The following is a 15,457-nucleotide window of genomic DNA, read 5'->3' as shown; positions in this document are numbered from 1 at the left end:
CAGTGGGAGCTTTGATGGCATTCATCCATCAGGGCTTGCTTTCGCTCATCGCCCTTCTGGGCTGCTCTCAACTCAGCACAACTGCTTCTCAGTCAGGCTTGCCCAAGGATGGTGCCGCTTCTCCCTCTGTGCTGTCAAGGGAGACCTTAGCAGCAAAAAGCAGAGACCTACAGGGACTTCTGAGTGCCTGCAGCCCACCTAGTGAGGACCACCACGCCCAGCCCTGCAGAGCTGCTCTGTCTGCCTTGCCAAGCCTTGCCAGGGCACAGGTGGTCTCAAAGAAGAACGCTGTTGGGCAGGAACCCTAGGTGTAAGCTTTGATACACCAGGTACACCCTTCACTTCTCCTCTATTAGCATCTCCCATTGCAAAGGAGCAGAAACAGCTGTTTTCATCTTTTTTTGCACCTCCTCTAAGGAGTGGAGATGAGGAAATTCACTTTTAACTACCACCTAAGTAGTGTTTTGACACTACTGGCAATACTTCAGGACAACACAGTTAACTTAGCCTGTCAGAAACCTGCTGGGATTTGTCTACTGGCTCTGTGCCAGTCATACTTATGTTTTGATTTTTATTCTCTATCAAAACTTTTATTGAAAGCTTGTGCCTTCAGGCTTTTTAGATAGTTGCCAAGGCCAAGAACTATGGTGCTGTGCCTAAGCCCAAGTGTGGCCACACATGTACCCAAACACCACTTAAGGAAAAGCAAAGTTTACATCCCAGAGAATACCAGTCATGTTTCAGCGCTCTAGAGATCCATTAGGATCAAGATTCCATCACATTTGCAATTTCTGTTCCCCAATATATCATATCCCCTCTCAAGGAATCCTTATACCACTTCAAAGCTTATACAGGCAGTGGCAAAACAATCAAGAATAGTTTCAGCATTAGACCATCTTAAACAATAAAGACCACATCAGGTTGTTTGACAGAACTCCAACAAAACCCACTAAGAAACTGCTTATACAACATAATTCTATCATATCCAAAAATTGACTCCCAAGTGTAAAGTCACAAAGACAAAAGTTTAATATTGACAAAAAAAAAAAAAAGGCGCTTAAGTTAGTGGTACTTTCTTCCTTGAAATCACATACTGGTCATTTGAAAGTCACTGAAGAGGTCTGCTTTTAGCTCGGAAGACTTTTACAGTTACAGCTGAATTAAAAAAGCCCTAATTGCAAGTGTGCGATGTTAACACAAAAACTGAAAACAAGACCTGGGATAAAGAATAAATTCAGTTGTTAAGATTCTAGCAGTTACATGAGGCCTTTCAGTGCCTTTCCCATATCATGAAGAGTCCTTCAGTATCTTTCCCACCACTATTATTTCAAAATTCACAACTTTTTTTTAAAAAATACTAATGGGGTTAAATTGAAACCAAGCGCCATATGCTTGTAATGTCTTCTGTGAAGGTCTGAAGCCACCCTGTTTCAACTATTTGGTTATTCAGTGCAGAAAGTTAAAGATCACAGAAGGTATAACAGCTTTTAATACTCCATTAATATTATAGATTAAAAATTATTGCATAGTCTTATGCATTTCCTAAAACAGCGTTCTCTGGAAATCAAACATTTAATATAAAAGGAGCAACTCTTTAAAACATGAATTGCTTTCACTACCTCGACCTTCTATCCTTTTTTGATTTGTCAGTACATTTGTCCATCGTTTTCTCATTGTCTCCTCTGCACTTGGGGCAATACCATTTCCCCTTTGGTTTGTAGGTGAGTCCAACACACGAAAAGTGGAACCACTCAATAGGACACTGTTCATTATCACATCCTATCATTTCACCATAAGACACTTGGTTGCATAAGCAGTAAGTTGGTTCATTGGGATCAATTGCAAATTCTACAGGTGAAACCTCTCTCTCTTGTTTGGCTTTGGAACGTTTTTTCTTCTTGGAAGATTTAGATCTTTTTTCTTTAGGTGGTTGATCATCGCAGTCATCAATCCCATTTGCTATATGGCACAGGTCACGGCTTTCGCTGGTTCGCTGGCGACGAGGTCTACGTGAAGATCTCTCTGGCTGGCAGGACTCCATCTTTGCCTTTTCTAGAGGCTTTTCATTCTCAGACAGATCTTGAAAACACTGAGAGTGTGTTTCCATTTGCCGGGCTCTATTCTCCACCAGTTCTAGCATCTGAGTAACTATTTGAATTTTTTCATCTCCAAGTTCTTGGCTGTTGATTAACGCACGCTGAAGGTGCTGCTGCAAGCGTTTCTTCTGAATGGGATCATTTTCTGACTTGTATTTTTCATAGACATCATCTATTTCTTTTAACGCTTCTATAAAATAAAGATAATAGGAATAATTACACAAGATGGAACATGCTTAAGAAAATGTAGAAATGTTATTTCTAACTGATAAGAAATAGTACAAATTTTAATTATAGTATACCCCAGTGGGCTAGATCAGATATTCAAGTTGCGTGTGATCATCAAATCAGTGTTTTAAGAGATAACAATCTGTTGCAAGAAAAAAAAAAAAATCTCATGTTCTAAGGAAAAGCAAACTTATTTTAGCCATTGGAAAAAGAAAGGATAACCCATGAAAGGGGACCATAGCTGCTGAAGTGTGGATAGTCCAGATCCTGCCTCCATCTGACAAAGCAGGAATGTCTGTCAAGAGTCCTTACTACCATAGTTCCAAAGCCTGGGCCACAAACCAAAGCAATAGCTGATTGTATCACAGGAAGAAACATGGAACTTGTACATTCATTATATATCACGATACATAGCACTCCAGAATTATATATCCTGGTCCCCTACCTTCCCCTTCTTAATCATCTAAAGGTTTGGTATTACACTTTCAAGTAGACATAGTTCTAAAAGGACTATGACAATTGAAGTTACACAACAGCAGATTTACAATCAGGATTTAAATAACTTTAACCACTCAAAATGCTTTTCCTATTACCAAGACAAATTACAGCAAGTTGCATTTTAAATCAAGGCTGAACTTTTCAGAATAGGTAACCTACTGTTTAGTGCATCACAGGATATTTTTAAGCAACTGGTAATGAGTGGCTCACAGTTTGGCTTCTAAGCTTTTTTTCTTCTTGCAAGTCATGCAAAATAACTGGATGAGTTGCTCTGAATCTTTTATAAAACTCAGTTCTTAGAAGCAAGTTTAACGAACCCAAATAGGAGATAAACAAATGCCTTATAAGCTAGTCTTAGTCTATACATTATTGTTCTGTATTACTGGATTTTAAAAGAATATTTTATATATAGATCTACTGTAACTTTTGGTCTAGAAAAGACAGAGAAATTGCTGATGTAGAAGGAAGTAGATTAGTAGAACTTGACAGTGAAACAGTGAAACCAGTGAACTGGTTCCTTCAGAAACAACATAAGGCTTTTATATTGGAACAAGCAAGAGAATTTATGAATGATACTAAACTATTTACTTCTAAAGTGAGAATATATGCAGTACAATATATCTCTTCCAAAAGATCTGTGCTTCACAAACCAGCTTTCATTTTTAAAGAATTTGTCTGTATTGTACAGTTGTGAAATGATTCAAGCTTGCGCTAAATGGAAGCTATATATATTATCCCAATAGCAATCACAGTGATTTTTTTCCTGCTGACATCTTGAAACAGTAGCTCAAGCATGAACAGCCACTTTTTACTATAAATTCTGAAATGTATAACAAAAGGAGCCATCAGCATTTTGTTCTGCTCTAGAGTTTCACTAGGGGAAGATAAAAATCACTACTCTGCCTATCCAATAACTCATTTAACCTACTTTTTCTCAATACTAGCATTCCAGCTATCATAGAAAACACAAGCTTTGTTTCCCTGCATCTTCAGCTGCATCTCTTGCCTGTTGCCCTGACAGAGGATTAAAAGAAACCCCAAAATCTTACTCTCTGCTCCTGAAAAGCATGGAGTAAGGTACTTTGTAGGCTGTTGACCTAGAAATGCATAACCAGAGTACAATATTCTGTAGCCACATTATCTCCCACAGCCCTTTTTTTTTTTTTAAATGAGGGGAGAGAAGTGTACATGTAGTCACACAGATTTCCCATATTGGGAATGCCCTGCCCAGAAGAATCCATGAGCATTAAGTGTTTGCTTTTTCACGCAGTGACAGAGAACAGCATTCACCCTGAGCGGATTATTTCCAGGATGCAGCCCGTAACGATATGCTGAACACTTCAAATGGATCACCATCCATTAAAAAAGAAGAAAGAACTTTCGGACTGACAGAGACACAAGCTCACCAAACCCTTTGTTGGTCCCCAAGATTAAAGAGGGCATCCATACACACAACTGAACACTTCTGAAACCCTTGTTTTAAAAAAAAAACTAAAAAAACCCACACACAACAAAAAACCAAAACACCCCACGCCAAACACACACCACAACAACCCACAAAACACACAAAGAAAGCAGGGCCAAGTGTTCATTACAGATAATCTGATTAAGTTTGGTGGAGCTAATAAAAGCTAAAAGGATTTCAGTTTTCCAAGCACAGCAGTGGTTTTGTCCCTCCTGCATGAACTATCGCTACCTTCTAAATTAGCTGAAATTACATAGCACTGCTTTTACATCTTCAGACTTGGGCCAAAAATATTTTAATCAAATTTCTAGGGGTTTGGGGGGGGGGGGGGGTTTGTTGCTGTTTTTTAAAACAATTGAAGACTTTGGTAAAACTAGCAACAAACCTCTGCTTGGGCCCAGTACTGTATTAGTGACTGGAGTAATACATACAGGAGATATAGCCTAAATAAAAGGCTGAATCTATTCAAGACAGATCTAGAGCGTTGCCACCACAGATCGGGTGAAACCCTGCTAGGCTGTCCAGCCTTGACTAAGAATTCAAGATGGGGCAGAGGAGTCTGTGCCCTTTAGGCTTTAAAAACACAGAAAACTTACAAAAGCCTGTTCTTATGTATCTTCCTGGGTAATTAGAAAGATAATTGAAAGAATCCGTCTACAATAGCTGTCTTCTGAGGTGGCCCGTTTAACGTCTGAAAGGCCTCAGGTGTCCCCTCTCAGCCGTTCCGCAGCAAGTCTCCCATTCGCAGGGAGACACGGCTCCGGGCTCCTGCTGCACCGGGCCAAACCCGCCCGCCTCCTGCCGCGGGTCCTCTGCTGCACAGCTCACGCAATGGGACTCTTCAGAAGGTCCTCTCGCACAATTAGGCGGTAAGGAAGTAATTAGAAGCAAAAGATTCCGCAACTGTGTAGCCCGGGAGTGCCAGACGTAATGGATTTCATGGGTATTCAACCCGCATTTCGGAACAAGCTGTGTCTTCCACTGAAGTCCGCGGTAACCTCCCGCTCCAGGGACCCTCTCCATCACCAGAGGGAACGCTGACACCACTTCGTGCGCCCCCCTCCCTTGCGCTGAACCTCAGCGCCCGGCGGGACGGGGGCACAGGGGCACGGCTGGGCCGGGACGCGACAGCCGCACCCCCGCGCAGCGGCGGGCAGAGCCAGCAGTAAAACCCGTGCCCGTGTCCCCGCCTCCAGCAGCACCGCCGCCGGTTCAACCAGCGGGGCCGCCCGGCGGCAGCGGCCTCGCACGGGGGAACGGTCCCCCGCGCGAAGCCGGGGCCTAGCACCGGGCAGGGAGGCACCGCCGGCTCCCGCCGCCGCCGCGGGGCGCCCTCCCCGGGGAGGAACCGGCCGCCGCCCGCCCCGGCAGACGCCGAGCGCGACACCCCGGCACGGCCGCGGGCTCAGCCCCGCGCAGGCCCCGGCAGGGGGCCCACCCCGGCGCCCACCCCCCTCCACCGGACCCGCCCCAGCTCCGGCCCCTCCGCGCCGGGCGCATGTGCGGCGGGCGGGCGCCCCCCCTTCCTCCCCCGCCCGGTGCCCTGTGGCGGAGGCCGCGTCCCGCAGCGGCGCCCACCTTGGCACTGCGTGTCCATCTCCCGCAGCAGGGACACGTTGCGCTGGATGTCCAGCGGCAGCGACTCCACGCACTCCAGGTAGTCCTGAACGTAGAGCGAGAGCAGCCGGGCCCGCTCCCCGCCCGGCGCCGCCGGCCCCGCAACCAGCTGCGGCCCCGCCAGCATCATCCCCCCGCGCCAGCAGCACATCCGCCGCCTCCGCTCCGCCCGCACCGGGCGCGGGGTCCCCGCGGCGGCCCCGCTCCGCTCCCTCCTGCCGCCGCCGCTCTGCCCGCCGGAGGCCGAGCTGCGCGGGCCGGGCCGGGTCGGGCCGAGGCGCCGCAGGGGGCGGTGGGGGCTGAGCGCCGGACCGGGCTGCCGCTCCGCAGGGTCCCGCGCCGCTTCCCGCCGCGGTGCCGCCGCCGAAGCAAAACCCACTGGGCGCCCCCGCCCCTGCCCGCCGGGCTGCACGCATGCGCGAGGCCCTGCCCTTATAAGGCGCGGCTGGCGGTGCTGCGAGGGGTTCGCATTCTCGCGCCTTCCCCTCTCGCCCGCCCCTACTGGCCCTGCGTGCGGCAAGGGGCGGGAGCCAGAGCGGAGGCGGAGCCTGTCTTAAGGGCGCACCCGTCGCGTCCCCTGTTTCCGCACCCGGGCGGAGCGGCAACCCCACCGGGGGTCGGCGCGGCGTCGCCGCTTGACAGAGGTAGCTGCCGCGGCGGGCTGCTGGCGGGCTGCTTGCGCCCTGCAGCGGCATGCCGCGGGGCGGCTGCCACCGAGCTGCTCTTCCCGCCCCTCTCCGCGCCAGGTGCCCCACTGCGCCCGTGTGTGGGCGGGGGCCGGCGGCCGCTGCGGGGGGCGCTGAGGCGCCACGCGCCGGGGGGGGGCGGGGCGGGAACGGGACTCCCCCAACGGCCGGGCGCGTGCCTGCCTCGGGCAGCGCCATCTCTGCGCCCAGCCTCGCCGTGCCGCTTGGCGCCTTCCCCGCGCCCCCTGCCGCGGGCGCGCACCTGCGTGAGGTGGAGAGCGTGGAAATGAGCACCGGCTGTGAGTAGCGCCGCTTTACCGCCAGCGTCCAGTCCGCGCCCGCCGCGGCAGGGCTGTGACCGGGCTCTGAGGACCGCGAGTGTGTCAGGGGAGAGGTCCGTGAGCGTCCCTCGGGCGTGCCACCCCTACCCTCGTGGGCTGTGCTTATTAAGCACCGACTAATGCTCCTCTTCGGTCAGTCCGCCCATGTTTATGTGCTTTTCCGGAAACATGATGTCTTTGGTGTCGTTCATCTCGAGGACACGTTGCGGCTGTTATGGATTACTCTTGCTCCCTATGTAGGCCGTGAAACTCTGCACTGTATTTTCAGTCATAATCCTGAACCGTCCCACATTGCTAGGAGATAATTCAAAAGCTATTTGAGCAAGCAGAAAAAGGCAGAAGTTTTATGTTTGATGGTGAAACCTTAGCCTTGGCAGCATCCTGTAATTTTCTTGAAATATTTTGGCATACTAAATAACATGTCAGCACTGGTGGCACTAAACGTCTCAAAACACACCTTTCTAAAGGCATTGTGTCTGACAGGAGGGGAATGCAAGTAAGTTTTATTGCAATAAAATGTATATACACATTAAATTGTTTGCAGATGGCCTGCACATTTCTCTCCCCAACACTGTTTTGAGCTATATCTGCAACAATTTATTTCTGAAGAGCAGTTTTCACCATGACACGAGGTTTGTATCAGTGGCGTAGTGAGAGGCTATGTGCAGGGAAGGCAAGTTTCTGTTGGGTACACGAGAGTGTGCTCTGTAGTCAAGCTTTTCTCACTGTAGCAGTTGATAGGGTGAGGGATCTAATTAATTCATATCCTCCAACTGTACGAAGCAGCGGCTTAAACTGTTCTTGCCCATAATAAGAGCTACCTGATTTAGCTTTAAAGAAGAGCAAAATGATTTGTGATAAACTATTACTTAAGGAAGTTGAGTGACATTTTATGCTGAGGAATAATTTTAGAGCATTTTAAATAAGGTGTCAAAGAAGTTTAGCCTTTTTAAACCCACTCGCCTGCCAACAAATCTCCCAATTTTGACAGAATATCCTGTCTTGCTCAAGGCTGTTGCAGAATTTGTATCAAATGTTGCCACAAGTATAGTAGGAAACAAAAGTAGAAATATACTTTCTTGATACATACTTTTCCTACTGAGAGAATGATATAAAGCAAACGGTAGTACTAAAAGGTTGAGATTTCATCCCCACCTCTCCCTCAGACATTTTTCTGACCTTTACTACATTAATAATAATTGGTAAGCATCAAGAAAAAAATCTTGTGGAGTCTTGAAACACTCTGAGGAGACCTGTACATTTTGCGGTATGTTGCATTATATTTCAGGAACCTGAAAAAAGTGGGGAAAAATATTACCTCTGGCAAACTTCAAAAAAACAGCATCAGAGATAATTGAATTCAAGGGTAAAATAAAAAAAAAATTTTTAAAAATCCAGCCCTCAAAAACCCCTTCTGTCTTGCACTCCTACCTATAGCTAAGTGGCCAGCACTGAAAGACTACCCATACTAATCCTATAAATAACAACATTTCAAGGTGATGTGATCTAGAGTAGTGGTTAAGCAGCAGCACAGGCTGCACAGAGGGGTTGTATGGTCTCCATCCTTGGATATTTTTTGAGCCTAACTGGATGAGACCTGGCACAACCTGATCTGGCTGTGAAGCCAGCTCTGCTTTGATGGCTTCCAGAGGATCCCTTCCAGCCTACTTTTTTCCTACAATTCTGTTAATACAGGATCTGTGCCAGATGGCTCCATGGCTAGTCCTATGACAAAGTTTGTGTGTTGAACTTCACTGACTTCATCTGACCAGCCCACAGATCAGCATCTCACATGATGGCAGTCTACCAATATTATTTTCATAAGACCACAGCTCATGAAAGTATTTAAACACATTCTTAACTTTCAACTCATGCAGCTGTTAAGCTGGTATCCTACATGACACTAATTTTCATACGTCTACGTCTAAGATGTTGAGGAATTGTAGCTGTAGATGGATGGTTTTGCCCGAGTCAGCAATGTATTGGCAAGTTCATAAAAATGAATGAAAATAAAAGTTGTAGTCAGTACTTTCAAAACATTCTTTATTACAGTGATGTCACTTGCCAAAAAAACAGGAAGTCTACAACTCGGTGCGTTCATATTCTTAAGAGGACACCTGCATTTCAAAATCTGTACCAGTAAAACCAGCTGCTTCTTTTTTGTGTATTGTGACAGCTCAGACTAATGAGGCTAAGCCTCAGATCATTTTATACTACGTGTCTCATTTTTGCACAAATAGATTTAGAAAGTAAAAATAACCTAGTTACCCTCACTTCTATCGGCAGTAAACCACTGGAACTTTATTCTGTGTTCACTGCTGTCGCTTCTGAGTAACTAAAGCTTCATCAATTGAATTATTTTATATAATATTAACAGATAACAGTTACTGTGCAGGCGAAAAGCACTACCTGTATACCAGTGCAAAAGGACCTAGATTAGTATAAGTGGTACAATATTCTTTAGAAAGATCTTGTCTGTTTTGAGGGGTTGTGTTTCTTCTTATAGTAAGTTTGAATGGCTGTATTGTTCTGCCATCTCATGAAGAAATAAAGCTGAGAAATGGAGATTTTCCCTGCAGAGCAGAAAAATAAAGCAAAAATGTTTATTAAAAATTAACGTTATTTGAAATTAAATGTTAATTAAATGTTAATTTAAAAATAATATTTTGGCATCACATTTTCAGACAAGAAACTATACATGCATCTTTAGTAAAGAAATAGCCAAGAAAGTCTTTTTAGAATAATTAGTAACATTTATTGCAAGTGGTTTCTGTGCTGAAAACTTGCTGTTTGTCACTGTGGGGGAAGCGGTATCTAAGGTACCGCAGAGATCAGCTAACATTTCCTGAATTTAAATGCTGTCTGCTGCTTTTGAACACTAGAATAAAGATTTAAACTTTGAGTAGTCTTAAGAATGCAGCGGTAATGTTAGAGCAGATTTCCCGAGGAAAAAGAAGCGGTAGCTTGCTGCATGTTTGAAGCCTCAGTGGGGGAGGAAAGCAAGAATAGTAGGCTCAATTCTCTGTTTTGATCATGTCTCAAAATGATAGGAGCAAGCAGTGGAGCATTTTGATGTACTGGGCTCAAGTTTGCAGGTTGATAGCCTCTGATAGACTCTGATAGACTCCATTATGTCTCTTCTTTCAATGACTGTTTGTGAAAATAATCTGGAGATAAGAAGAGGTGTGGTAGAGCAAAACCCTGCTATTTGTAGAGATGGACAGAAAGTAGGACCGTACATTTCCACCAACCCTCTCTACTAAGTGGAGAATTGTCAGCTTGAGGTTGACATTCACAGTGGTATCAGAGATGTGTTATTAGGGTGTATTGCATAAAACCCACCTCAGTGGTTGTCTTCCAAGTGTAAATAATACAGAGAAGTCATATATTCAGTTTATTTAGATTTATTTATATGTCTCTAAACTACCCCCACTTTTCATGGAGAATAGATCCCAACAGTTTTGTTTCTTTATAATTTCCTGGTATAGTTTTTGAAAGTCCCAATCAGAGTATTCCTTTTCTTTTTGTGAAATATTATTTCATTATATTAATAGATTATACTATGATAAAATATTTCCAGATATTTAATCCAAATATTATTTCCTCATTTGCAGTTTTGCCCCTCATCTTCCGTAATCCTGATTTTACATCCTCAAATCATAGTTGATTCCTGTCCTGTTTCACCTAGTAATACACAAGTTGGTTGGATTTTTTTTAGCTTTCAGGAAGAGTTTCAGCCTGTGGAAAAAATAATGAAGAGCAGCATTATTGATGAGGACAAGTCCAGAAGGGGCTGTAATCATGAAAGACCTACTTAGCATTTAGTGGACACGTTCAAAGGATGGTAACAGGGTGCTTCTTTTAAGCAAATGACACGGAACTGATTTTTTACAATATATATTTCTTGGCAGGTATGCTTGTCTGGTTTCCATGGGATGAAGAGGGTGAAGAATTCGCCAAGATACCAAGAAAAGAAACACAATGAAAAGAAAGAATGAGCACAACCCAGATGGGCTTTTTGAAAACTCAGCTGAAGAAAGCTATAGGCCATGGAAAGCTCACACAGAAAGGCCATAGTTGACCTTCATATAGACGATATTCCAGGAAGAGGCTATCCTTGCCAGAGCTAGAGCTAGAGAGAGAAGCATGTTTATCTGAGTAAGCTATTCTTGAAAACTTATCTAACATCAGGTCATCCAAAAAAGCTATTTCCCTGTAATGGCAGACGACATCACTTTTGATTTTCCTTAGATACTAGGCTTGATTTATCTGGTGTAACACAAATCATATGGAAACAACCATTATTATTTTTCTCTTTCATTTGCACAAGTATAGGACACCTGAAAACAAGACATTGGCTAACATCAGATCATTTCAATAAGGTGATGTACTAAACCAGTACATCTCCTGAAAACACTGATGTTTTTCTTTTTTTCCCAGATAGCGTCATACTCATCTGTATCAAAGAGCTGTCTAGCACCAAGTAACAAACATCCCGCACTGATCAGGAGATGTATGTTATTCCTCATCCAATGCAAACATCTGTTCAAAAACCGGAGAAGCTCCAAGTTTTCTGGCAATATGCTCTAAAAGAAAATTTCTTCCTGTGCCCAAATTAGTGATCTGTTGACTTGTTTTAATATGGGGAAGAAGGCAGCTGCAATATCCAGCTCATCTTTTTTCTTCTAATTTGTGGGTTCTGTTTATCTCACCACAAGCAAAGTGAAAAAATGGATTAAAGTGTCCAAACCAAGTTTACTTTGTGCTTTGTTTTGTAGTAACTATTTATTTTTAAATATCTTCTTCCCATTCAGCTTCCATATTCTAATCCCATGGCTGTACCCAAAATTGTTTTGAGAAGTTGATAGGCCCAAGGCAGGAGATGGTGTAAGGAATTCACTTTTATATGACATCATTGCTTCTATCAGAGCATACTGACATATTGTCACTTTGTTTTGAGCAGAACCATAGTGCTCCTTTTCTAGAGTATCCACTCTGTTCAGAATGCCCTCTAGAAGTCAGCAGGAGCTGGACAACACCAACTTCTCACAGGTGCTATGGAACATGCTGGCTGACATAGAAACCAGTTCCTTAGAGCAGGAGGACACTCCTAGCCAGCTGAGGGGCAGCATCTGGTTGCTGCAAGGGGTAGAGCCACATGGATCATTCCCTGTCATTTACAATGTGGATCTGTCCACTCACGGCTGAAATAACATGTCCCTCTTTTCCTCTCCAGGAAACAGCTTTCAGACAGTGACTCTTCTTCCTCACCTATTGTTTTAAAGCATAAATGATAGATGGATTTGCTTTCCGGCTCCAGAGACAATCACTATGCCGAACAATTCAGCAAGTGTGCAGATGATGTTTAGGGAAGCCAGGTGAGGAATGGTAACAAGTTAACCTTATGCAAATATGCAGCAACTGTCTTTATTGTCTTACTTGAAGCTTGATCCTCTTCTATTTAAGTAAACGGAAGAGTCCAGGTGACTTTAATGGGAAAGAACTGAGCCCCTTTTGCCCACAATGAACAAAGCATTTTTTTGTGTTCTTACCTGAGCTGCACCCTAACATGCATCCTGTGTGGCTGTGATTCTGCTACTCAGCACAGGTCATGTGAAAGCCACATTCTTACTTCTTCCCCTTGAAAGGAACAAACATACACAATTGTACCTTTGTAATTGAGATTGTGAAATGAGGGCAGGCACTGCACCTGCAGGCAGTTTCAATAGTTGATGGTGTAAAACATTCATAATACTCTCCCATATGTGGATGTTAATTTTCCTTTCCACCTCAGGAGATAAACGTGAGAGTCATCCAGCCAAATATGTCAAATGAGAGAGAATCTTAGTATAAATAGGTCTTGCCCTAAAAATGTCTCCATTGACTTTAAGGGGAGCCCAGGTCTGTTGTCACAGATGTCAGTGAAATGAATTCCACTGTATGCAAAAATGAGGTGATTACATGCTTATAGTTACCATTTATGAATTTTAGAGTTCCCCTGAAAACTTGATGAGAATTTTGGCATATAAATATACTAATATATAGTAGGACTGAAAAGTCACCAAAAATAGCACTAGAGAGTAATTTCATATCTTCAAAATAACTCTGTAGCACCAGGTCACTTGCATTACGTGCTTTTTTAGGGGTGCTGCTGCTATGCAAATTTTTCAGTGCCACCGCTTATGTCAAGTCACTAAAAGTGAGTATTATTCTAAACTCCTGACATATGACTAAAGTACACTTTTATGTTTTTCCAAGAACTGACAGAGCTTACATTTGCTTTATTATGCCATTGTAATTGTGAGGAAAAAATATTGGTTAAACAAGATCTCTATCCTCTCAACCATCCTCTTCCCCAAAATAATAGACAGAAACGTGACATTTGCTCCAAGTTAAGGAAGGGTTTGGGGTCAAAGGCTATTGTCAAAATATGGGAAGCACCTGACTAAATACAGTTTGTCTCTTAGACTGCAGTTAAAATGTAAAACACCAGAGGATTTAGAAAATCAGGCAAGCATTGGTTAGATTGGCTTTTTTACTAGTGACAAAGTACCTTTTGCCCAATGTGATTCATCTCTGACAGTGGCATGTAAAACACATCGTTTCACAGTCCACTTGGGCCTAACAGCTAATTTTACTTGACCATCAGTGGCAATTCAAACTTTAAAGGGCTGTAGTTTCAGATGTTGGAGCTGAACAATGCATTTTTAGTTCCGGGAATGTTACTGGAGGAAGAAAATACCTAACTGGTAACCACTGGAACCCAGTCTTCCATTGCCTTAGCAACAGGCAGTTGTGTTCAGAAATTATCATGTGCCATTTTCAAATTAGCCTGCAACATATTTGAAACCATTACCAGGTATCAACATAAAGCCCATTTTTCTGAATACTTGTATGGGTTTGTCTTCAATAGAGATGGAAACCTCGGCTGTCATTTACAAAAGGCCAGCTGTATGTCTGAATAGTCACCTGCAAGTGCTGGTGACTCTCCACTCAGGCCAGCTTTACCTCAGCAGGTATCCCAGCTCAGCTACGTGCAGTAACTGTCATCACAGGGGATCTGTGAAATCGCACAGGTTTAAATGCATGCAAGGAAGATAATTAGTCACAGCCTAAAAATTGATACTTCCTGACAGCAGATTTAAAATGGGGGGTGGTGCAGGGGTAACGAGCATAAATTACAGTATTTTCTTAAAAACACATAACCTAGCTAATGGCAATACCTTTGCTGTGGCAGTGACAAGTGACAGAACCATTTAGAAGGCACACGAACACAAGTTAATTGTTGTTAAATGGACAAAGAGTGTGACATCATACACTATGCAAAACATTGCAAAAATGCACATTTTAGTTGAAAGAAAAGCCTAAATATTCTACAAAGCAGATATTGCTGTTATTTTCTCTGCAGTTCGCAACTTAGAAAGCTGGGGGATAGATCTGCTTAGTGAAAGAGCATCAAAACTCTTCTAATGTGTGTTTTTTTCCCTCAGTCTCTGGACCACTAGATCATGTCTCTTCATTGTCAACTATAGTTGAAATGGGTTTGATTTTTTACTTATTCTCTCCTGTTAACAAATTCGAAGACCAACTTTTACCATAAACTATTATATAAGTGAGAGAATATTGTCCACACACAGAGAAAACGAGCCCAAATTGTTAAGGTGCTATAGCGCAATCTTTAGGGTCCAAAAAAAAACCCCAACCAAACAAACCACTAATCAAAAACCCACATCAATCACTCCACAAGCTTTGTCTGCAGTCTTCAGCCTGTACTGCAGCTGCTACCTGCACTACAAAAGGATGACAGCTCAGGAAATGTTAGCTTCATAGAGCCTTAGATATATCCTTTTTAGCAGATGAAACTAGGACACTGGGATTTCATTACAGCTTCTCAACAACAAAGAAAAAAAACAACAGAGAACTTCACAGAGCTGTGCCCTAGTTTAGTTGTTTCTTTTGGGATGGGTTCTTTGATAGCATTTTAATTTGAAATCTCTGTTTTCCCATGTACATATAGTTGATCATATGAAGAATTATGGGAGAAAAGAAAGACACTCAAATAGTTCAAGTGACTAAGACAGCAACCAAAAAGACGGCTCAAGCCAGGGGGTTTGTCAGCCCTTTGTGCACCCTCTCAAAGCTCTCGTGGGAAACAGTCAGAGCTGCCGTAGCTATTTCTGCATAGAGCTACTCCCCACTCTGCACGCTGGTCTCCTCTGCCTAGCACAGGGCTCTGACACAGCTGAAAAGGTGTTGCTGTGCAGATATTGCTGGAAGAAGCACTGCAAATGTTGGAAACCAGCAGGGTTTGCAAACTGTACTGGGCCTGCATATAGGCCATGTGCCTGTAGTTGACCAAAGAGAAAGACACTGCTAGTTCAGCAGACCTGGGCTTACCACGGGAGCTTCATGAATACTAAGAGAGCGTGAACCAGAAGAACATGTTGGCTCTGGGCAGCTTGGGTGCTCCATTTATCATGTTTTGGGCTTGAGATGCCTGACCTTCATGTTATTTCGGGCATCTCT

At 43.9% G+C, this 15,457-nt stretch overlaps 1 protein-coding gene and 1 long non-coding RNA gene across 2 annotated transcripts; one reads left to right on the top strand and one right to left on the bottom strand.

Moving 5' to 3' along the window:
* Positions 1 to 990: 990 nt before the first annotated feature.
* Positions 991 to 6,174, bottom strand: ING2 (inhibitor of growth family member 2). Its single transcript, XM_065633900.1, has 2 exons — positions 5,866 to 6,174; positions 991 to 2,286 (listed from the first exon to the last, which is right to left on the bottom strand). Exons 1-2 carry the CDS (start codon positions 6,053 to 6,055, stop codon positions 1,616 to 1,618), a joined length of 861 nt encoding a protein of 286 aa, XP_065489972.1. The 5' UTR covers positions 6,056 to 6,174; the 3' UTR covers positions 991 to 1,615.
* A 562-nt stretch (positions 6,175 to 6,736) lies between these two features.
* On the top strand, positions 6,737 to 11,675 carry LOC135988169 (uncharacterized). The gene is made up of 3 exons (XR_010606115.1): positions 6,737 to 6,984; positions 10,843 to 11,089; positions 11,372 to 11,675. It is a non-coding gene; the product is annotated as an uncharacterized LOC135988169 (long non-coding RNA).
* The last annotated feature ends 3,782 nt before the right edge of the window (positions 11,676 to 15,457 follow it).

The sequence above is a fragment of the Caloenas nicobarica genome, chromosome 4, assembly GCF_036013445.1.
Source record: "Caloenas nicobarica isolate bCalNic1 chromosome 4, bCalNic1.hap1, whole genome shotgun sequence".
Classification (NCBI taxonomy): Eukaryota; Metazoa; Chordata; class Aves; order Columbiformes; family Columbidae; genus Caloenas; species Caloenas nicobarica.
The sequence above is the reverse complement of the archived record's forward strand: the minus strand, read 5'-3'. Positions and strand labels throughout refer to the sequence as shown.